Raw genomic sequence first — 25442 nt, forward strand, 5'->3', positions numbered from 1 at the left:
CCCAGACACAAAAACACATCAGTATCACACTGCCTCTTTTCAATTCCCACAAAGAAGTTTGTGATTCCCATTTTTGCTTTCCACAGCGTACTGCAAGAAGATATCATTCAGAATTAAAAGATAAAATAATAATTCAGAAACGTATTTTCTATGGTGGTATGTTCACTAACAAGTCAAAACAGCACCTCTGTGAGCCAGAGAAATGTAAAGGGGTAGTACAATCCATGGTACCATAATGATAAGTATTCTTTCATGAAGCAAAGACGGAGAATTGCAGGCACAGGAGTTGGTTCTGTGCACATTTAACTGCTTGTGTTCTGGTGTTCCAACACACAGTTCCTTGCCAAGGGGTAAAATCCTCAGGACGTGGCACTGCAGACTCAGGGTGGTGGCAGCTGAAGACAAGGTCTCTACTTCTGACTGCCTGTAACATGGGTAGGGTTGACTGCAATGCCTGAAGCATCCCAGGACTGCATAGGTACAATGCTGATGTAAAACTTTACTGATTTCCCTTCCCTTCTACATGCTTTTGTTCTGTAAATCACAGTATCTCAAAAAAAGTCTCAATTTTACACACACTTCTGACCTGAGTAATAAAAAATACACAGGTATATACACACACAAATTCCCACAGATATACACCCTCATCTAAAACATTTAAACATACCACAGAAGGACACTATAAATGACCAGTAAGGAATGGTCAAGACCCTCACCTGCGATGCAATTTCTTTCCTTCAAAAAACTTGCTTTCGATTCAAGTTTGCAAGATTTCAGGTTTTCCTATAAGTGCTGTAGCCATCAGGGTCAGAGTATTTCAATACATCCTCCCCACAGGTGGTTCAGTTATTAACACAGTATGTTTGAAATTACCAAATTACCTTTGTAGCTTAGTAGTGAAGGCATGCTATAGAACTTGACTGGGTAAGCTGTGCTCCCAAACCCAATGAACATTTTGAAACATGCAGAATTATTTGGTTGGCTTATGGTTTTCTTTTCCATTTGTTCATTGGTTTGTTCATTTGTTTTCCTTTTTACCAGAGGAGAAAATGAAGCATTTTCTGATCAAGAAAATTTCTGAAGACATCACGTCAGTCACTCTCTAATGCAACTTCTTTCCACTTTGGGGCCACATCCCAATTAACAGCAGTGAGCACACACACTGTGGTACTGATCACAGAGTATGTCTCACTCCTTATAGTCTACATGTTCTAAATAACACAACAGAGCAAACTTTCACAAGTGCACTGGCACTGAGTTCTTGAAAAAACAAAGACAAGAAGATTACAACCGTATCTACTTGTCTGCAAAGTAGAGCAGCCCCTACACAGGAAAGGCTGTCACAGGCAGTTCACTACCATGATTGCAGCAAAGCTAGCAAACACTTAGATACCGTATTATCATGCCAGTAGCAACAAAGGTATTCAATGCAGTCAGCATTTCAAACCTCTATCAGAAACACTGCATCTGCACTGAAGTCAAAGGGAGAAAGGATTTCACCATGAAATTCTATGTTGAGTATCACAGCAAGCATACCACACTTTGTATTTGTCATTACAGGGTAAACTTCAACTGTTTATTCAGCATTATATTTTTCAGAGAAAAGAAATACAGTTAATAAATCAAATCCAACAGGGAGTCCTTTAAAACAAGCCTAAACAAATAGCAACTCTTATTAACACGCCATTTCTTTCCTTACACAATACCATGTCCCAAGAGCTCTTGAGAAATCTCAGTCTCCACCAGTTTTCATTAAAATGGAAGGCTCTAGAATCTCCATGTATGTTGCTAAGAACATCAAAAGGGTAAGATCAACCGTGCAGTTCCATCTGCAATCCTTTCCTAAATAACTGAAAAATTAGTTTTAATATGGTTACAGTTGAACTTAGAATCTATGAAATATCTCGATTGAAAATACCTGACATTTAATTCTAGGTATTTTTAGTAATTTTTGAATTCTCACAGTAACACCACTACAGCTGACCACTCATTTGAGTGGAATTCAGTGAAAAGCTGCAAAAACTCTTTCTGCTGCCTGGCTGAACACATGTTGCATGTTTCTTAAGTTACATACAGGGAAATATGTCATTATATGTATACAAGACCACGTATGTACTATGGAGATAGCTTAAATCTTAATTATTTTCATCATTGTCATTTGTGAAAACAGTAATAGCTTCTTTACTGAGGCCTGAAGAACAAAATCTTAAAAGACTGATTTTACACAAAACTACATGCCTAAGTGATTCCAGTAGCACGCAGTACCCAAAGAACACAGGGGCATCACTACTTGCATCTGGTGAGCAAGGAACAAATCAACACACCATCAGAGGTATTTCTCTTCTCAGAAGGCAAAAATCCTCACACCATACCTTTCAATTGGTTGCTTCCCTAGTTCTTGAAGCTTATTGCAAATAACCCTGCATTCTCTAAAGTTATATTGACTTGCCAGCTTTGAAGAAGCAGAACACTCTATGCTTACAAGTTTCACACAGGTTCCCCTTCTGTGTTAACACAAGGCACTGCTTTCATTTAACAAATAAATAAATAAAAGCACATAGGTGAGAAGATGAAGGAAAATACAGGTTTGTTTTTGTTTTTCCTATTTAGATTTATCTGTGAACTCTCTTTATACTAACGGTATCCCTTGGCCTATAGGTCTGGGGAAGTGAATGCGTGGGATCATGCACTTCAGACCTGAAAAAAGTCATGTCTTACTAAGCACAATATATAAAGCCTACATAAACACACAGTAACAGAGAGAACTGTTTATCAGGGCATTTTTCATTTTTCTTTTGTCAGACATGCAGTCAACACAAAGTATCACAGTATCACAGTCTCATGCGGGTTGGAAAGGACCTTAGAGATCATCGAGTCCAACTCCCGGGATTCGAGCCCTGTGTAGCAGAGCGGCACTTCTACCACTTGCGCCACAGGGGGGATTCGAACCCAGGGCCTCCAGTGTTGCAACGCGTCATTCTTACCACTGCGCCACCGGAGGCACACGGTGGAACACAGGAAGCTCAGAACATTCATCTAGAATTAATTAAAACATTTATTTCTTTAAATTTTCAACTTAAAATAGTCCAAGAAAAATAAATAAATAAATGAAAAATCTGGACAGAAACTACTAAAAGGCCCAAACAGTTCCCATTCCTACAACACTCTCCATCCTTTCAGCAAAGCATCAACCAGTCTCATCTTTGCCTCTTACACTTGTAGAAATATATATAAACAGTAATGGAACAAGTGAGTAGGAGATTACAAAATTCAATTTTCCTGCTTCTAGTACAAATTTCCAATACACCAACCACCCACCTATGCTGTGTTACTCACTGCAGGAAACCCCACATTAGCTGCTGCACAATGCATTTAAAAAGACAAACTTGTACCTGTAAAAACTTACACATACACCACCACATGCAACTGGAGACTGAGAGATCAATAATTGCAATCACAAGGCACACTGTGCGTCAAAGTAAATAAATTAAATTATATCATTATTTCTTCATTTCTATTAGGTCTCCACACCTAATAAGCCATCAAAATACACCCAACACTTCATTTTCATTGCAGAGTAAAGGCAAAGGGAGAAGTTAAGTTTGAGTGGCAAAAATCGAGATGGATCAGTGGCACTGGGCCCTATAAAGGACCATATTTCCAAATTCACAAACTGCTGTTTTTGTCATGGCTGAAACATTTAGCTTAAGGAACAGCTCTTCTGTGTATGTTTCTGTTCTTCTGGGCACTAGTTTCTCTGCATATGGCTGAATAACCGCTCCTAAAAGCTGGGGTAGTTAAGGAGCTACTTACAGAACCTCTGAGGAACCCAACTTTTTTCTCCTCAGAATACAACAATTTGTCACAAACTGCCATTGTTTTCCAAATGCCATCAGTGTGTACACACAGACACGCTTAGCAATGTGTAATTGCATGTATATTTGTTAATCAGCAGCGTGCCCTTCCCCTTCAGATTAAACTGGAAAACAAATGATGAAAATCCCTTGGTGTCTGCCGAATCTATGGCTAAAAGAAACAGGTTTTAGAGGAGGCCCTTATTAAATACTGAAAATTTACTGCTCCTTAGGATCTGTGGTCTCTAAAACAGCCATTAGATTTTCCAGTAGCATCCTGGACTTTGTGGCACAGAAAACTGGCTCTCCTGCACTAAGAAAGAAAATTAGGTTTCTGAGTTCTTTTATTTGCTCCTTATTAGACACTAAACCACGGTTTATACCGCCTAATTAAGGGCCAAATAAGGTCTAGAATGCAGCGAGACTTTTCAATCCAATATAATTTGAATTCTACATTAGCAAGAATATGATTTAAATACAACTTTACATTAAGACACAAGGCCATCAGAAAAAGAATATTAAAAATTCAGATGGTGACTTTGAAGAACTATTTTAGATTTTCTTTGCAAGTAGAAAAGAAAGATTTTCATATTAAGCGCCTCATGGAGAAGCGTGGCCTTGGCTTCAGTCTTGAAATGAACTAAAACAATAGAGAAAATTAACAGAAAATGTAAGTAGGATTTTTAAAATCTTTGTTAAAGTTGGAGCTCAATTTATTCTTCTTATGGCTGAAAGAAAAAGATTAAAGTTAAAATAACTCTCTTATGTATATTGATTGCATTTGTTTACATAAAAGTCTGACAAGTAAGATTTGCAAAATTCCCTTAAAAAATCACTTAAGAATCAAATGACATCCAAAATATGTAAGAGCAGGTGCTGAGAAAGAGATTTTGGAAGGGAGACTGGAATAAGCAACATACAGGTTTTCAAACAATTGCAAAAGTGCCCAAGGGGAAATACTGCTGTGACATTTTATGGGTTAACAGCTCTGACACTAGGTCCTGTTTGTAAGGAAATAAGACCAGGTGACATTTGAACATCCCATTCACTCTCATCTACTCACAGAATGTATTTTTATGCAAATACGGTTTTGTCAAACATGCTCCCTGTTCATGCAGAGAACAATGTTTGCTGTCATCAAACACCAAAGCATGAAATTTCAACACATGAAGAAAGGCTGGTCGTTAAGTGTTTCAAATCTTTAGGCAGTCACAACATGCAGGGAGCACGCACATCAAATCCAAACAATGGGGTCTGTGTTTCTCTATTAGAACCTGGAGACTGCCAGAGTCTGATGTGGTTGCTGGCATAAAGCTGTTCAATTAGTCAGCATTTAGATACATCACCTGTCTGCAAGGCAAATTTTGGATAGTAAAAAAACAAGTGAGGTGATCTAGGTGTATTCTCAACTATGTTTTAGTAAGTGACAAGCTTACATAGATGACCCAAGTGAATTAACTACATCAGATTTCCAAGTTTGAGAGAAACAAACACAAACGCTTCTTGTGAGCACAAAGTGTTCAGATTGCTGTTAAACTAACATCAATAAATAGTTATTGCTTGCACTGTATATCCTGTGTGATACTTTCATATCCACCTTTGCATCCTGGCATATATCAGGAATGGTGTGGTGAGCAGGACTAGGGAAGTCATCCTGCCCCTGTACTCAGCACTGCTGGGGCCTCACCTTGAATACTTCGTTCAGTTTTGGGCATCTCAATACAGGAAGGACATAAGATGCTGAACTAGTTCCAAAGAAGGGCAACGAGGTTTGTCAGAGGCTTGGAGAATATGCCCTGTGAGGAGAGACTGAGGGAACTGGGGCTGCTTAGTCTGGGGAAAAGGAGGCTGAGGGGAGACCTTATCACTCTTCCAATATCTGAAAGTTGCTTACAGTGAGAGTAGGGTTGGTCTCTTCTCACTGGTGACAGGACAAGGGGAAATGGCCTCAGGTTGTACCAGGGGAGGTTTAGTTTGGGTATCAGGAAAAACTTCTTTACAGAAAGGGTTGTTAAGCACTGGAATAGGCTCCCCAGGGGAGATGGTTGAGTCACCATCCCTGGATGTGTTTCATATCTGTTTGGATGTGGTGCTCAGAGACATGACTTAGTGGAGGGTTGTTAGTTAGGGTAGTGTGGTTGGGTCATGTTTGGACTCAATGATCTTGAAGGTCTTTTCCAACCTGAGCAATTCTCTGATTTGCCAGAATGATCTGTATTCATATCAGGTCCCTGGGAAATCATCACCTCAAACGAAGGATGAGGTTCAGCCTGCCATTAGACAGCAACCCCTGTAACGGAAACCTAAACTCTGATTAAATTTTGACAGAAACAGTGAAGTCAAAGTTAGATGTCAATGAAGCCAGATTCATTGTCTAAATTAGGCAGCTGACTATTCATCCAAACAACACATTGGTTATCTGGATTTATTATTATCACTTTATCATGCAGCAGAATGCCCGGAGACCTCCATGGAGACCACAGCATCATTGGAGGAAAGTCTAGAGGTCCTCCAAACACACAGGAAAGGAAAAAAGAAAAAAAAAAAAAAAAAAGCTACAGAAAGAAAATGGACAACAGAAGGGAAGAGAAAACCATTATCTCACATTAGCAAATGCAGAATTGAGGTAGAGGCAAATTCAAACTTCTCCAGAGCAGGGGCACACAAAGGTTAATTGCATCTCAAGTCTTGTTCGGAGCAATCCCAAGCACAGACACAGGTTGGGCAGAGAATGGCTGAGGAGAAGGATCTGGGAGTGTCAGTTGATGACTCAACCTGAGCCAGAAACATGCACTTGCAGCAGAAGGCTGACCATATCCAGGGTTACATCAAGAGAAGCACGACCAGCAGGTTGAGGGAGGGGATTCTGCCCCTCTACTCTGCTCCTGTGAGAACCCACCTGGAGTACTGCATCCAGTTCCAGAGCCTCCAACACAAGAAAGACATGGAGTTGTTGGAACAGGTCCAGAGGAGGGCCATGAAGATAGATGACCTTAGAGGTCCATTCTAACCCAAAGCATTTTGTGATTCTGTGCCTCTGCTCAATAATTCAGCAATCTGTCTGATTCTTTCTTAAAGTGAAACCAAGGAGTACAAACCACAGAGTAGCACTGGCAGAAAAATTTTGTGGATGACGATGACTGATAATTACTGCAGACGCTCGTCACAAGACTCCTGGGTACAGTTAGATTGAGGAACACGGCAGCTCAGTACAACTTTGAAAAAAAATCAGATACTCTGATTGTAATTTTTAGCAAACAAGCAGCTGAATTAGTAAGCTTCCATCACAGTCTGCACTTCTGGCAAACCTCTACCCTCAAAGTTCAGCCAAAATCACCAAAGACCTGGGAAGTTAATCACCAGCTCAACTTGAAGTGATGTCTCCAGAACTGCTTGACTTCAGCACATACTCTGAATATTGCAAAAAAAAGCAACTAACCAGTTGCTTGCACAAACCAGTTATTCTCACTATTATGTAGAGACACAGAGAGGATTACATCTCCACACACAGTCCATAAACTGAAGTTATCCCCGCCCACTGCAGTGTGGTACTGGGGAAAAACTACAGAGAAGTCCCTGAAAGATTCCCTGGCCAAGAGCAGCTGCTGATTCAGCAAAGCTGGGACCTTTAGGTATTCTGAGCACTCTCTACAGTTTTGATTAAACTCTCTGCTGCACAGTGATCTATTTGTCCCTATTGTTCTTTCTCCTCACCTGCTTAATCTTTCAGCTGTACGTGCACACTCTCTTCAAACTTGAACTTCCTTTACTCCTTTGTCTTTCCATTCAGCTGATCCCTCTTAACTCAATTCTTTACCCACCCAAAAAAACAGAGATGCCACCTTTAATTAAAAACAGAAGCACACAAACACACTATTCCCTCAGGCACTATGCCTGCACAGATTAATCCGTACATGCACTGAACCTCCAATATGTCAGCCTGGAGATGACACGGCTGGACAGACACAGGCGCATGGCACCCTGCCTATAAACTTTGAGACTAACATATTTAGTTCTGTCTTACAGCTGACCTACTCGTGTTCTTCATATCTCATCTCCTTTTTGTCTGTTTACACCATTAGGAAAGTAAACTCCTGGTGTGGAGCCTTTCCACAGCCCTCCTATGACAGCAGGGGCTCTACCATAACCAGAAACATTCGTCTTAATAGAAATAACACGACTAAAGCAAACTTTAAAAATTCAAAATCACAAAGGCCCCAAAATTCTGAGTTAACACAGGAAACTGCTTTGAAAAACAGCATTCTGGATTTACTACTATCAGATTTAGGAACTTTGGGCTGAGTTTCTAAGTCCTCTGCTACAAACATGAGACCTCACTATCCTCCTCCTTGTCACACCAGACCAGATCTCTCACACAGACCCACATTCCAGTGAGAAGTTTAGAGGCAGGCCGAGAACAACTAGGCAATACCATAAGATGCTGAGTTTCTGTGAACATCAGATTCAAACATACTGAGGTCCTGCTCCATCCTTGGTCAAGCACCCCTGTGTTTTGAGATGCTATCACTATGCCATCCAAGCTAGCAGAGAGCCAGGGAAGTGTCACTGCCAAACCCTGAGCTGCTGAACCAAATGACTCAGGCTCCTCCCTTCACAGTCATGAGGCTCACTCACACACTGAGCATTTTTCAATCTTTTTATTTTCTACTTGCCATTTAATTCATTTATTTCTATACTGAGAATAAATGTTCATCTTCTCCTGATTTGTTTGCTTAACTATCTACTGTTCAAGTCCAAAATGAAATAGACGCAAAAATATGCAGGTCTCAAATCTGTTACCAGAGGATCCATCACTTTTCATTACCTAATCCTCAGTGTGCAGACATGCTTTTTTACACTTGCTCCGTACTAGACAAGTAGGCATCTGCATCACTCACTGCCCACTTTCAGGCTTCCATCCTAGCTAATTTCAGCTTTCACTTCCTGTCTCTCTTCCATCACATATTCCTCCTGTTTGGTCCCTGCAGATGTTCCTATACACCCTCTGAGTTCAATCTTCTGAGTCTTAAGTGACTTGTATTTTCTTATGGTTTCCCCATTCCTACTGTCCCTCACAAGGCCACAGTCTGCACTCCCATGTCCTCCTCCCCTCATTCTTCCTCTCCTGGGGCAACTAACCAACCACAGTTTATCTAGCAAATAGCCTTGCCAACCCCGCACAAAACACCAACTACTTTGCAGTCTTTTTCTCATTAATCCAGTGAGGACACTGAAAACCTTAGCTATGATGTGACTCAGAATTAAAAAGATAAAAATAAAATATGGATTATACCAACATAACTCAGTTTTTACTAACCCTAGGGCAGCCTCCAGATGAGGAAGTACCTACCCATGATGTGCCTGAGGAAACCTAGTGCCAGACAACTACCAAAACCACAGCCTGAATTCCCTGTGATTTAAAACAGTAACCAGCTTCACAACTCTCTCCTCCTGCACATACACTCCTATTAGGAAGGCCTTGCCCTCAGTAGAGCAGGTAATCAAAGACGGGATGCAAAAGCCTCGTAAGTGTTGAAAGCAGTCTTACATACCATGCGGGGCCCAGGTCAAAGCAAGGAGGGTACCAATGGACTTTTGAAGTGGTAGCAGACACCCATGTCCAGACACACACATCCCATTCCAGGTGAGAAAACCCCACAGGAGGCTGCCTCTATACATCCAGTTCTTCCTGTCTGCAGCTGCCATGAGGGAGGGAAACCCAGCAGTACCACGCATCAGTCTGATCCAGCCCTCTCTCCATCATGACCTGTGTTAGTGAGGTCCAAGAGAGCACAAGTACAGCTTCCTTGCTGTCACCATTCCTCCGCATTTATTATGTATGTATCCACAGTCCCACTCCACAGTATTAAAACAACAACAAAAAAAACCCTTCAGACCAACTACAGTAACAGAAAAAAAGAAGCTTAACCATTCTCTCAGTGTCCTCAGCTTTAACCTGGAAGAAACACTTCTTTTCCTCTTCTGTCAGAGAAAACCTGTTTAATTTTCTTGTTCATTCAGTTCTTGGCCTCTGACAAGGGAGTCAAAAGGCTGGCAGTTACAGAAGTTACTTATTGATTTCCCTGGTTTATTTATGAATGCCAGACATGCAAGGGCCTGTCTTCAAATTTAACACCTGGTATTTAACACTGTTAAATAAAATGCAAGGAAGATCAGGTCCTACCCGCCTCTGCAACTTTCATGTAACAAAAGTTGCCCTTGCAGAAAGTTCTATTTGACATCCATAAAAATTCTCAAATATGAAGTCTCTCCACTGAAACTATACAAGGAAGTTCCCTGTCTTCTCTACTTTAAGAACGCCTTCTGTGGTCTCAGTTGACCTCCATTAATCTACCAGTAGACAGGAAACAAACTGTTGCTCTAGCCTGAAATATATGCAGTAGCAAACAGAGAGAAAAAGAAAAAAAAAAATCACAAGATTAACAGGATTGTCTCCAAGGGTAATTCCATGTACAATATGTTGCAGTAATCCACCTCAAGGTGACAGAAACGATGCATCATTCTGACAAGGTCTTGATTTGTAAGAAATACAACAAACAGTTAAATGCACTCAGAAAAAAACATTTGACCATCAGTTCTACAAGGACAGAGCTGAAAGCATTGCCAAACTACAAATCCTCTGAAAAATAAGAGAATGAACCTCTGCAATAATTGGAAGCACTATGATTGTAGCTGTTCTCCGGAGTCCTCCCTCATCTTCACTAACTCTACCTCAAGGAAGGCTCAGCTTGTATATATTTGATCCCATAAAGGGCAGAAACCAAAAAAGGAAGAACCAGATCACTATGATTAGATGAAAGACAGAGCACTGTGTCACCTGGCTTGTAACCAGAACTTACCGGCTCCTTTTCCACACGAACCATATAAATCTGCTTAGATGGGGACAAGATTAGAACCTGAAACACTGCCACCAGAAAAAGAGAAGTTACAAGTGACCAGACTTCTAAATTCTCTGAACTGGTCAGTCCAATCCAAACAGTCCACAATTAAAGTTATTTTACACTGAGTGATACTATTCTTTGAGAGACACTTTTTAAAGGAGGGATGCTTTGCTTTAAGGTAATACAGTTTTACTGAGAATTTGCAAAATAAATTATACAGAGATTTTGCTTACGAATGTGAGAGGTTTTAAATTTAAAAACTATGGTCAATATCAAATCATCTAAAATACAAAAGAGAAGAATCATAGTATGCTAGTGATATATTCTTACAATGGATTTCACATTAAAAAAAATCAATACCTAATTTTGCTCTAAATGTAAGAAAAATGTACTTGGCGTTTGATCTGAACAGACTCATATACTTTTTACATATACAGTATCAGAACTAATTCATATAACTCTGCAATCTCCACCTCTGAGGAAATGCAGATCCTTTATCTGACTGTATTGAGAAACAGCTTGAAGGAGAAAACAAAGAAAAACAAAATACACAATTAAGACTGAAGGAAATTAGGGGCAAAAAGAAACAAAAAGCAATTGAAAAAAAAAGAGAGACACTTTTGTATAGCGATGAATGTTTTTTGGCTTTTTTTTGTTTTGTTGATAGTCACGTGTTGGTTTAACTTCTCTGAATTTTACTTTTTACATAAAGCTTATGGAATAATAAAATGGTTACTGAATGCATCTGAGAAAAAAGTGCTTCTTTCTGCAAATTAAAAGGCATACAGCGAAGCATCCCATCTAAAAGACTCAACAACACTTAAGTTTTACTCCAGCGAACAGACGTGCTTTCAGCGACACTTGTTCTGAGGCAGAAACTCACTGAAGTTCATCAAACTCAATGCAGGCACAGGACCACAGCAATGCAGCTGTTTGTTGGCCCGTGGCAGCAACTTGTTTAACTGTGTCATCTGTCACAATGCATCTGCAGGCAAAATTGTCCCCCATTTTCAGCTCCTGATCAAATTTCACCAAGGCACTCTGCATATATCAAGCAACATAATGTTGCAACTAAAACCTATAAAATAGCCTGTACATATTTCTGTACAGTTTGGTTCCATACTCTTAGGCACAAGCATATATACATATATAAAGTCTCTTGTAATTCTCATCCATAAAATGCAGACCCATTACCCTGATACTTTGCAGGTTGAATCCAGGGCCAAAATCAATATAGTTAAAATAGGATAATCTAGAGTTCACATAAATTCTGTCCTTTCTTCTCAACTGTCTAGCCCCATACACTAGGCACTCCATCAGCCAGCTGTCTTGATGTTCCACATCTATAGCTAAAAACACATAGCCATTTGGCAGAACATTTGACAATACAGCTTAAGCTTTTCATGCAGTGTCAACATTTTGGCAATAAATAACAATACCAAGCAGACTTATCACCTAAATTAACAAAATGATCATAGATTGTTCATGTCCTTTTATAGCTCAAGCTCTCACATTATGTTTTCATTTACATCTCTTCAATTTCATTTAATCGGTACAAAATTTAGCCCCCTGATGTCAAACGCCAAAACAATTCTGAAGTTAATACAGCAAACATGCAAAAGTGCATATTTTCACATGAAAAGATATTTAAAAACCTAGAGAATAATGAATATAAAAGGATACCAAAACAAAACAAAAACTCTGATTATTTTATTTTTTATTTTGCCTCCCCTCTTTTAGTCAGTTTCTCTTCTGCTTATAAACTCCCCTGAAGTACCGGAGGAGCCACCCACAGTGATGTTTCCCTGAAGTTTTCATGTCTCCAGGCTGAATAAAATCAGCTCTTCCACCTTATCATCAAAAGAGAAGTGTTCCAGCACTCTGATCATCCTTGTGGCTCCCTTCTGCATCCACTCCAACAGCTGTATATCTTTCTTGAGCTGAGGGCCTCAGGCCTGAACACAGTACTAAAGATGAAGCCTCACAATGACAAAGCAGAGAGGGCCAATCACCTCCTCCTTTCTGCTGGTCACATCTCTTTTGAAGAAGCCCAGGATACTGTTGGCCTTCTGGGCTGCAAGAGCACACGGTTGGCTCATGTCCAGCTTTTTGTGCACCAGGACCCCCGGGTCCATCTCAGCAGAGCTACTCTCAAGGAGCTCGTCTCCCAGTCTATACTCATATCTGGGATTGCCTCAACCCAAGTGCAACCTGGCTTTGTTGAACCTCACTCAGCTCTCATGGGTACTCTTCTAAAGCCTGTCCAGTTTCCTCTGGATGGCATCTCTTCCTTCTATTGTATCAACTAAACCACACAGGTTGGTGTCATCAGCAAATTTGCTGGTGGCTTGCATGACCCCACTGTCTATATCACTGAATATCACTGATAAGGATGCTGAAGAGCACCAGTCCCAAGACTGTCCCCAAGGGATGCTACACATCACCAGCCTCCACCTGAAAGATGTGGGAAGCCTGACTGCCGGTAAAGACCAACACCAAGACCGTAGTTCAAAATCACTATTTTGAAGCCTTCAGAGCATACTCAAAGACATTAGAATGAATCTTTATGAACACTGCCTATTAAATTTACAATGCTTGCTGTCCTTGTGGACCAAACTAGGTTTTTAAGATGTCATATCTTTTACTAGTAAAAGCAGTAGAGTGGTACATAATTTCTTCATTTTATCAGCTCAAAGTGTGCAGTATTGGTAACTAAGAGAAACATTTGAGAAGATACTTCCCACTCAGACCATTCAAGTGTGTAAAGCCTTCCAATAGAAATTCTTAACACTAAGAGAGCTCTATTTCTTGGAACAAGAGGAGTAGACTTCTATACTGAACCAAAATAGCAAGGCTGGGCTGTGTTGCTCTCTCAAGAAATGTCCTAATAAATTTCACGTATCAAAGTCTAAAAAGAAGTAACTCTCAATTTAGGTGCTTACAGTAAATATCTGTATATTGACATAAGGCATTTAGACTACAATTCTAAATACAAATTTGTTTTTAGCTAAAAAACAAAATACAATGCACATGTAAAAATACACACAAACTTTTCAGTCTTAGAAGATCAACAATGGTTTTTTGCCATCTTACTATAAGCATGGTACACAAAGTCTTGACACTAAAAATACTAACAACAAACAAACTCAGAAATAAGCTCTACAACAGATGTCCTTGTTCAATCTAGAATTAACTGAAAACCACTATTTATTGTTCCACATCTCCTCATGTCTCTGATGTGGCAAGTGTATAAATGGTATTGTGTATGTATGTCCTTATTCTGAAAACTGCAAGTAGCCTTTCTTGCCATAAAGTATAACAGAACAGGACTTTCTTGCTTAAAACTCTCTCTGGACATAATTATCTGATATGCAATCAAATTCTGAGGGTGATTACTTGTGTTGTAAGCACTAAGAATTATACTGCTATCCCGTTGCCTCGTGCAAATTGCCTCACCTAAAAAATTATGACAGCAGATTGATAGTGGCATTCTTTTCTGTTGTTTGTTGTGAAAACTAGAAATAACTCTGAATAACATTTGCTGCCTCGATTCCAAAACCAAGCATCACAAACACTGCACAGTATCCTATCTGTGACATTTAAGAAAAGAGTTAAACAATTTTATCTCTTGACATATGCAGAGATCAGATAAGCTATCTACCTACATCCTTATACATCCAATATATGGATCTGGGGTTTAAAAAAATAAATAAACCACACTGAGTTTGTAATTGATTACATAAGACTTTCAAGTATGTTTAATCACCGCTGGAAACTATAGAGTAAAACTGTAGGTACTCAAGTTTTTTTGTTTGTTTGTTTGTTTGTTTGTTTTTCCCCAATAAACATTACTACATGCCAGTGCTGTAGCTTCCTGGATGAAAAAGATGCTTAATCAGAATGGAAATTAAAACTAGCAGGCACAGGTGGAGAAAACCAGTGCAGTGCACATCAGTGGGAAGAGTAAGGGAGAAATTAACAACATAGAAATTATAACTGACTCTAACTGTTGGCAACTGCAAGTAAAACTCCAATTTCATTTGACAGTTTCCCCTTGAAGAAAAATCTGTGTCCCAACAAAAAGCCTGAAAACAAGTGCAGCAAATATTAACCCAATATTTTTAAAGCAGTCTTTTCTTAAGGTGTATTAACTTCAAGTCTTAAAATGCTTCATCCTTGCTTGATGAAGGGAGCACGCTACGTCTTTGTTAGTTGTTTCTTTGTATTTCTAAAGTCTCTTAATGCTGCTCTCCCTCAGGGAACACTGTCCAAAACAATAAAACCCAAAAACTATACCAATCTTCTGTACAATTCCTTTTAAGATCTGGATTTATTAAAACTGCGCTCATACAAGTTTCTGCATTTACATTTCTGCATTCTGCAGTCATGTTATGTCTTCATCCTTCAGCAGTACACAGATAATGCCCATGAGTTTGTAGATTGATGGACTTTTAAGTCAGAAAGTACTCATGCAATGTCACGTTTCCTACATGATAAAGCCAGGCGCGAAGCATGAGGGGATTCTTGTGGAATATTTTGTGGGAAGATGCGCTCACATAAAGAGTCATGTGAACTTCAATAAACCCACTGAAAAAGGTATCAGAAAAGAAAGTTTGCATCCTGGGCTGTCCCACATTTCAGCATATACATATCTGAAGTCCGCTCTTACAACAAGGGAGGAATGTTTATTCCTGCCGCTCACGCCCTACCACCTCCCATTCTTCCAAGGCTTTTAAGGAAATCCCTACTACTTTGCTCTTTCTGCTGACAGTCTCCTTTTCCTGCCTTGCTGGTGAGGTGGCCTCCCAGAAGAACAGCCAATGGCTGTCCTGAAATTACCATGACTATGTGCAGTTGTATGTACCCATTTTGACTACTTTATTTTGACATAAAGTAGTCACCTTGTTCTACTCAGACCACCATCCTGCTGAAAAAAATGCTACCAATCCTATGAAATTTCCTGAAAGCCATGAGTACTCTCCTTGCAGCCTTCCATCCAATGCAATTTGGTCTCCATTGATGAAAGAAAGAAAAGTGAGATTCATGGGACCACAGAAAGAAGCAAGAACAAAGGAGTTTTTATCCTGTTTATCTATTTTATCCTCCAGTTCCTTACTTTCAAACACACAGTCAGTTCCCAGAACTTGATTCTTCTTTGGTCTTCTCGGTGGGATTAAAGATAGACTTAAATATCTATATCCTAAAGATAGTACAAAGATAAGCTTCCTCATGATGGCCCTATGACTCTTGCTTTCATTTCTGCCAAGTGCCCCAGTTTCAACAGAAAGGATGAAGAATGATCTTCTTCTTTTCCTCATGTTTATGGAAGTAGAATTAACATCAGCAGGTGCGCACCACTCAGGCTAAGACTCTCATGGAACTGCAGTTTCCTGTTTTAACCTGTGAATACAGTACAAAATGAAGGTGGCAGCAGTTGGCACTGTGCTTCAAGCAGCATTCAGCGCTTTCTGCCAATATTAGGTACAGTCCAAATGTTAGAAATAGAGAAGGAAACAAACTGTCTCCAGGAAATTGGTTAAGAGCACATGCCTCCTGGCCAATCTGTTAAACTTCAGTTTTGTAGCTAGTAGTTCAGCGTGGAAGCTTCTGGTTGCACACAGGAAATTATACGGCCTATTTTGAAACCTCTCTCATCACATCAGATTCTAAGCAAAGACACCTGTCTTCAGGATTTAGCAGCCCTAAGAATAGCGCAGCTCCAATACCCCTGAATTCTACTAAAAATCAAATTTATGCACCATACTAGATGGTCAAAATAGGGTGTTAGAATCACCTTCTCCCTAATTATTAACTGCCAGTCCTGTAGCAATTCTTGAAATAACTCTAAAAAGCCAAGATTGCTTAGAGTGTCTTTTAGCTTCTCTTCTAGAGCTACTCAACTAGAGTTCCAAAAGTACAAGGAAACTTCCAAGTCACCAAGTTAAGTTTCCACCTATTGCCAATACACTGAAAAATGATCTCTTCCACCTTCTTAAATCCCATCAGAGGTGTAGCAAGAGTTTTTGTTTCCACTTAAAGTTGCTCCAGAAAATTACTGCCATAGTAATTAGGAAACTTTTTCTAATTTATTTTTATTAAATCCATCTAACTCTGAGTTACAGTTGTTCCCCCTTGGATAAGCTACTTTTCCACAAGGAGAAAAGCACTCTGGCCATCCTTGCAGTATATGATTCTTTTGGGCTCTGAAAGCCCATAGCTGAACAGAACTGGAGTTCAGTGAAGTGTTCACAGCTCTCATGCTCTGCACATAGTACTTAACTAACCCAGTGAGATAAAGCACACAATTGCACATAAGCGAATTTAAGCTTAAGTACATCCATATACACATATGTAGTTCTGTGATTTGTCTATGATTGAAATTTGCTGCATATTCCCTACGGTCATTTATCTTCAAGGTACCTTATACACACAAACCATACAGCTGTCTCGGGCTGTCTAATGTTTGAATGTACACCTGAAATTTTTAATCTATTTGTCCTTAAAAAATTGCCTGAGTTGTTGGAAATGATAGTTTGTTTCTTTCTTTATCCTCACTGAAAAAATTCCTTCTCTTGCATCCCCATAATTTATTAGTCACATCAGGGTTGACCATTCTACAGCTGTACTTCAGACTAGAAACATTAGCCACTCAACTCAAACCTCTTTCCCTACAGCTACAGTACTACCTACCACGTGGAACAGGAAAAAACACTTTCCATGTGAATGAGTCTGCAGAGGAGGCCATGGCACATCTTACCATTGTCCTTCACAAACAGTGCAGGAACAGTGGAAGTGTGGGTATGGAAGACCAAGCTCCAGCTGACAGAACTGCTGGAGACAAGAATTATCAGAGATATCCCCAAAATCTGATGGTATCTTTATGAAGCTGGAAGGAGAAAAACCTCCTTCTTCTCCCAGAGCTCTCAGTACTTTAAACTATTCTGACTCTTCTAAAAGAGGCTACATTAATAGCCCTGGGTAACCAGATGAATGTAGCATGAGAGCTTCACTTGCAAGGAGAGCTCTTTCTATCAGGCTCTCTACCGAGTTAGACTCCTGGGCTCATAAACTTCTCATTCTTCTCCACATAGGGAGCCAAACTATTGAGTAATAAAAAAATGGCACTTCTCTAGGACACAGTATGTTCAGACTGGGAAGTGTGCTTAGTTTAGGCAACCACTTTCAAGCCATAAAGCTGTCTGCACCTAAAGTAACCAGAAGCAGCGACTCCACCTATCACCTATATGTTGCTGTGATATTATCATTTTGAGTTAATGGTTGAATATCAATATGAACTACACACGCACTGTACAATCATCAGCTCCTTAAGAGGACTTATGAATGTGACAGTGCAGTCTGTGAGTCCCAAACAGGCTTAGGCCTAGGACAGGCAGCAAACATGCCTGTAGCTAAGACACTCATGCTTGAGAGCTATATAAGCACTGGACATGCAGGGACACCCAAGTTCTCTGCTGCGCCATTACAGAAAGATCTGTGAAGTGCACTCAAGGTGCCTCAGTTTCTACATTGTGCCAGGTAAGCATCAAACTGTTTGTATGTATTTGAGTCTCCAGAGCTATACATTAGACCAGGACTACACTCCACACTGCACAAAGGCATAACTGTATTCTGAAGAGCACCTAGTGATGTGGTGCAAAAATGCTGATGCTTTTGGATGCAATGGTAATTTCTAGGCAATTGGCTAATATCAATAAAGTGCTCTTCATTGGTAAGGTAAAACTGTTCATAAAAAAGCAAAAGGGGGAAACATTGCTCCAATATATTCAACAGATCAAGATTATAGAATGCTCCCCTTCCACAAATACCACACACGGTGGTTTGAAATCTGATGTTATAAGGATGAAGGGATGATGAGGTCTCTGCCATTGACCAGGAATACATAGAGGGAGGCAATAAAAAGAATTGCACTGTACAACTTGCCTGCCTTTGTCCTAAGGGCCTGACAAGTTTCTCCAGCCATAGATTATTGAAGGAAACTCACTAGATTAACAAACTGACAGCCAGTGCAAGCTTCTGGAAAAAGACATGCAGGTTTCAAACAGAAGGATGCATTTCTGCCACGTCCCCTGAGCAAGCACAGAAAGTATTCCATCGTCCATTGTCTTGCTCCCTGCAGGAGCACCCTGCTCCCAGGCTGGCATGCTGCAGTGCTTGCTGATGTCAGCACCAACTGGCAGCAGGGTTTTACAAGAAGGCTTTTTAGCTCAGTGTCAGAAAAAGGCTTAGGAAGGCAGAGAGGAACAGACCTGGAGGAGAAGGACATGGTCTTTTCACTGATGACCCTAATCTCTTTAGCTTCTGAAGTCCACAGGATCTACTCAAAGAAGCAGCTCAAATTTCCTTGCATCTGCAATGTTATGATCATCATCTGAGGAATACAGTAGTTTTAAGTAAACAGTAATTTTTTCCTTACAGTTCTCTGCTATGAGAAACGATGGAAAGTGTTAGAGAAACTTCTATTGCTAACTACCAGGACATCCAGAACACACAAGAAACACTGCCCCCTCTCTAGCCCTCATGATGCCTGAGGCAGCACATAACAGACCCCTGCTCCACTGAGAGCTAAATGCAGCCTAGTTTGCAACACAGATCAGCTTCTCTTCCAGGGGACATTCCAGATTTGAAAGTGGGTGTTACAGGAAGGAACGTGTATCTGCAGGTGGTTTAAAGCAGCAGCTAGAGACATTTGGAAAATGGGAACGACTTTTACTGAAGATAATAGGAAAAGATGGTGATGAATGTATGATTTTTATAACATAGCTGTGTCATCCAGTAGAATCACTTTGCATTTGTAACAAGCCTCCAAAAAATTATGGAAGTCATTGTCTCAAAAGTCAGCCTAAGAAGGTTCCTCTCTGGAAAGATGTGTCCAACTCTTGCCCCAGAAAGGAATTAAGTCCTCAGCATAAATAAAAGGTAAATGATCTCAACATCTGCTGGCTCTCTGTAATAGCCAAATTGTAATCTATACAACAACTGTTTACCATGACATCATTTTGTAAGCCATAAAGTAAGTATAAAGGCTTACAAGTTTCCCAATGTACTTTCAATTAATTTCTACCTCTTTCTTTAAAGTAATATAAATGTATACTTAAAATCATGATTTCTCAGGCCTGGATAGTTATTGCTGTGAGCTACAAGAACTGTTGTAAGAAGCAAACCTTTTGAGTATCACAAATCTGTGGAGTGTCGAGTAATTTCAAGATGAATTCACAAAGTGCAATCTTTTACCTCTTCTAAAATCATATTCAATGCATCCCAGTTCGTTCAGTGAAACCACTGAAGAAAATATTAGTCCAGAATTCTGAAATGCCAATACGAAAAAAGAGCATAAGTTAAAAAAAGAAGAAAGAGAGAGGGAAAAAAAGAAAATCTATCCTCTACCCCATGTTAACAAGAACAGGGCTGAGAAATTACCATCTCAACTGACAAAAGTTCATTCTTGCAGCGACTGTAAGATTTACAGTATTGCTCTACAGCACCACAGAACCGGTAATCTTCTTCAAGGAATAAAAGCTACATATTTATAGGGAAGTAGCTGCGCTGGAGGACAAGAAACGGGAGAAGGATAAATGTAGCTTAAAGCCTTTGAACTCTATTTAAATTTTCTCTATTTAATTTTCTTCTGATAAATAGAATCTAAAGAGGAAGCCATTGCTCACATTTCACCACACTGATGAATACAATGTGTCTCCATCCACAAAGCACACCTCAGGGAGAGCCACACCCCAGGGTAAGGAGCAGCAACCCGCATCAGCTGTCCCAAGCCGAGACCCCAGCGAGGCAGGGACTCGCCTCCTGTCACCCAGGGCCTGGGTCACCCAGGGCTCTGCACACGCTGCCTTCACCCACCTGCCACAGCCCTCAGCAAGACAGCAGGCCTGATGGGGAGCTGGGAGAGCAGAGATCCCAGCTCTCACTGAATGGCCCAGGTTGGAAGGGACCTCAAGGATCATGAAGCTCCAACCTCCCCGCCACAGGCAGGGCCACCAACCTTCACATTTAACACTAGACCAGGCTGCCCAGGGCCCCATCCAACCTGGCACCTCCCTCCACAGGCCACAGCTTTCTATCTGCTTATCCTCATCACCCACAGCAAGCAGTGTGGTAGCGTTACATTTGAAGCCTCCTCTTGACGGAGGAAACTGGAAAATATGGTCACATGTGTTTTTCGGCAAGGATGAGGGGCAAGAGGGAGCAAAGCTTCCTAAGTGGCAGGGACCCGATGTGCAAACATGGCACCTACCGACACCCCTCTGCGCGGCCGGAGAGCCCGAACCCGCTCCATCCCGCCAGCAGACAGGGACACTTCCCCTCTGTGACCAACAGCGCGACTAATTACATCCATTTCCTAATTACGAACGCCTCGCCGTCCCCACGGCCACCCGCTCCCACCGGAGCCCTGATCCGTGCGGTGGGACGCGGCCGAGGCCGGGCCAGGTGGGGGCAGCACGGCCGCTCCGGTGAGCTGGGCAACCCCACCCAGCGGCCCCTCCTGGAAGAGGCGGGGTCGCGGGGACCCCGAAGGGATCGCACCTCGCCCCTCACCCCCAGCAGGGCTTTCTCTGCCCGCCCCTTCGCCCGCCCTCCGCCGTCCCGCTCCCCGGGGGCGGGGAGGGCCGCCGTCCCGCTCCGTGCCGCGGCGCCGGGCTCCCCCCTGGGCAGCGCAGCCTCAGGAGGGGCTCCCCGGGTGCGGGCAGGAGGAAGCCGGGGGGCCGAGGCCGCGGCTCAGCAGCTCCGTGCCGGGCAGGGCCCCGCGGGGCGGCCCCGGGCAGCGGCCGGCTCCGGCTCCGGCTCCAGCCGTGGCCGTGGCAGCGCCCGCTCCCGCCCGCCCGTGAACGGCGCATGAATGAGCGACCGAATGAATGAATGACGGGCGTCTGCTTACTTGAGCATGGCCTCTTCCTTCTCTTCCTCCTCTTTCTGCCGGTCCATCACTGCCATGATAATGTTCCTCTCTTCCTCTGTCAGGTGGCTCAGGTCGGGCAGCTCCTGCATCGGGGGGGGCACCGTGGGTGGGCGAGGGCCGCGGGGCCCCGCCGAAGAAGACATTTTATTTCTGCCTCTCCCTTACACCTTCTACCTCGGGGAGGCGAACCCCGCCGGCTCTCCTCCGCCCCCCCCTCACGGTGTAGTCCTCCGAGCGGCGGCAGCCGGCAGCTCTCTGGCAGCAGCGGAGGAGGAGGCGGAGACGCAGCCTTTCATGGTTGCTCGCATCCACCCCAGCCCGGCTGCGCTGCCGCTCGCTCCCTTTGTCTCCGCGGCTTCAGGGAGCTCGGGGGCCGCCGCGCCGCCGCCCGCAGCCCATCCTCCCGGCGGTGGGCGTGCGGGGCGGGGGTGCCGCGGCTCGGGGGCTTCCCGATGGCCGCCGGCGGGGCTGCGTGCGGAGGGAGAGAGGCAGGGAGGCGGCGTGCGCCGCGGGCTGGCCGGGAGGGGCGGGTGCCGCCGCGATACGATGCGATGCGATGCGAAGCGATGTGATGCGATGCTCCGCTCCTGCGAGCTCGGCGCCGCGAGGAGGGAGGGGAGCTCGGGGCCGCTTAGGCGGAGTCCGAGGCGCGCCGCCGCTGCCTCCCTCCCAGGCGGCCGTGCCAAAGCCGGAGCGCCGGCGCCGCTGTCCACCAGCTCCCCTCGCTCTCCCTCTCTGCTCTCTCCTCGCGTGCCCCCGCAGGTGTCCGCCTCTCAAGGCGGGGTCGGGAGCTCTCCTCGGTCCCCACCGGGGCCGCTGTGTCACCGAAGGCGGGAGCCACCCCGGGGAACCGGGCGGCCGCCGAGGAGTTGCGCCGCGGGCTTTCCGCGGGGCTGCCCGAGGCTGCGGGCCACCCAGCTGCCAACGAGCCGTCGCTCCCTCGCGCATCGGCCACGCTCGCCTCGGCTCCAGCCGCACACTCGTCAACCCGAGCCACCGCCATGACCGATCCGCCATCCCTTCTTGGGATCCGATACCAGAGCACTTTCAGTGCTTCCTGCAGCAAGTGGCACCCGCAGGAGCGGTTCCGTGCACGTCTCTCAACTCTCATCTCTATCAGTCAGACTAGTTTTTTCATAGCTGAAGCCCACCAAAATGGACATGGAACACACCATGGTGCATTGGTCAACTGAAATGGAAGGGCACAATAAACAAAGTATCATTCTAGATACAGACACCTTCCCTTGTCTGCTGTGAGTAACTTGGTTTGGGGAAGCTGGTAACCAATTCAACAGCCCTTCTCTAGAAGAGATTAATTACAGAATCACAGAATCACAGAATGATCCGGGTTGAAAGGGACCTCAAGGATCATGTAGTTCCAACCCCCCTGCCTGGCAGGGCCACTAAACATACACATTTACTAGATCAGGTTGCCCAGGGCCCCGTCCAACTTGGCCTTGAACACCTCCAAGGACGGGGCATCCACAGTCTCCCTGGGCAGCCTGTTCCAGGGCCTAACCACTCTCCTAGTGAAGAACTTCTCCCTAACATCCAATCTAAATCTACCCTCTTTCAACTTAAATCCATTTCCCCTTGTCCTGGTATTATCAGCCCTTTCAAAGAGTTTACTCCCTTCCTGGATATAGGTTCCCTTCAGGTAGTGAAAGGCTGCAATGAGGTCACCCCGCAACCTTCTCTTCTCCAGGCTGAACAAGCCCAGCTCCCTCAGCCTGTCTTCATAGGGGAGATGCTCCAGTCCCCTGATCATCAACCTGTGTTTAATCCACTGGCCAGAAACCCATCCCCATAGCTCTGAAAAGCCCCTTGTTTGAGCACAAGTCTATCTGCGAATAGTTGGACATGAAAAGCTGAAATATGGAGAAAACTGCACTTTCAGATAAAATGTGAACTACTCCTAGCATGTTAAGACCTCTCGGTCATGTTGCTGTTGAGGTCACAGCATGGAAACAGCTCAGGTTTCTAGAGAGATCATCTGATGGGTATGAACCAAAGGGAAAAAAGTCTGTGCTGGCAGCGCTTAATGCTTTTTGCTGCCAAACTTGCTGGGTTTGCAACAGGGAGAGAGACCAGCTTTCAGCCAGCCACACTAATACCTCTCACACAAATCTGAGAGCTTTGAACCTTCATGACCCATGGAATTTGAGAAGAATTACTGTGACCATCTGCTTGTATCCTCCCAAGAGATTTTCTGTGCCAAACATTTCAGTAACATAATTAAAAAGAAAAATAATAATAATAAGCACTACTGTGACCACTAGAACTTTTGAGTTATAATGGGTAAATTCAGCCTCTTCCATCAACTCTGAAAGGGAAGCCTCAACTTTTCCAGCACATGAATGAAACCAACTTGAATGACCAACAGATGGCTCAGAGAGATTCAAGGTGTGTTAGTTAAGTAAAGCACAATGAAGAACTGGTAAATACTACAGTGTCACACTCAGTTAAGGAAACAGACCCTCCACTAACTCATGTGGTGATTTCTTCCAGGGTCTGGCCGCATTATTGCTTATAGATGTAGTCATCCAAGCTGTGTACTAACAAATCAATAAAATCACTTTCTGCCATCTATGACCAACAGGGAAGGTTGATTTTCTGATACAATCTGATGGTAAAGAGTTCATCCATTCATTTCCAGAAAGTAAAAGCATGGCAGATAACTCAAAACCAAAAGGTGCAGGATTGAAAAGAATATGACATCAAGAAGGTGAGATACTGCCTTAGCATCTGTTGTCCGTCACAAAGAACTAAAACATGAAATATCTGGAATTGTAACACTAGATTTAAAGACTATGGTGTTGCATGTATCCATAGACAGCCCACAGTCCTTCAGATAATTTGGGCCTGCACATTCCTTTTAAAAGATGTAGCAAAAGTAATTGCAAGAACTAATTCACTGCAGCAAGTGGCCCCAGTGTTTCTGAGTAACAGCCTTAAAACTAACAAAAAAAAAAATTACTGATGGTCTTAGTCTGTAAGAATCAATTATCTCCATGACAGTTTTTGAAGAGAATATTACATGAGGTTAAATTATCCTACTTACCTTTTTTGCTTATTAATTACTGACACAGTCACGTGTGTCTGTTCTGTATTATTTTGTTAACTGTACATTGGGTCAAGCACATGAATGATGCTGTGCGCTGAATACCAAGTAAAAAGCGTAAGGAGACTTTATATATACTTTCTCATAACTTAAAAGGAAAAGCTGAAAGCTTTTGCAGAGTAATTGGAAGAAGAAGAAAAAAAGAAGGAGTAAATAGTGTGAACAGAATTCAGTTACTGGACAGCACAGAATCATACAGTTGTTTAGTTTGGATGATCTTGAGATGATCTAGTCTAACCTCCCTGCTCAAGCGAAGTCAGTTAGAACAAGTTGCTGAGAACTATTTCCAGTTGGGTTTTGCATATCTCCAAGGGTGGAGGTCCCACAAACTCTCTTGGTGATTTACTTCAATGTTCAAACACTCCCACAGTATAAAAATGTTTCCTGTTGTTCAAACAAAACATCTGGTGTTTAAATATACATCCATTGCCTTTTTTCTTCAGTGGACACTGATGAAAAGAGCCTTGCTCCATCTTATTTACACCTTCCCATCTGATATTCATTCAAATTAATAAGATCCCTCCAGCCTCCTCTTCTTCAGGCTGAAAAGTCCCAGCTCTCTCAACATTTCCTTTTATGACAAGCCTTTTACCATTTCCATAGCTCTCCACTGGACCTATTCCAGCACAATCACA

The 25442-nt window shown here is 42.7% G+C and overlaps 1 protein-coding gene across 49 annotated transcripts in view; it reads right to left on the minus strand.

Moving 5' to 3' along the window:
* The window catches only part of RIMS1 (regulating synaptic membrane exocytosis 1), a 275646-nt gene extending 253718 nt beyond the window's left edge, over positions 1 to 21928 (minus strand). For all 49 annotated transcript variants that reach the window (XM_085543816.1, XM_085543807.1, XM_085543815.1 and 46 more), the window contains exon 1: positions 21666 to 21928. In XM_085543816.1, the coding sequence (XP_085399942.1) occupies positions 21666 to 21829 (164 nt within the window). In that variant the 5' untranslated portion in view covers positions 21830 to 21928. The remainder of the gene's footprint in view (positions 1 to 21665) is intronic.
* Positions 21929 to 25442: the final 3514 nt, after the last annotated feature.

Source organism: Coturnix japonica, chromosome 3 (assembly GCF_054131305.1).
Source record: "Coturnix japonica strain WE chromosome 3, WE-NBRP24, whole genome shotgun sequence".
Lineage (NCBI taxonomy): Eukaryota > Metazoa > Chordata > Aves > Galliformes > Phasianidae > Coturnix > Coturnix japonica.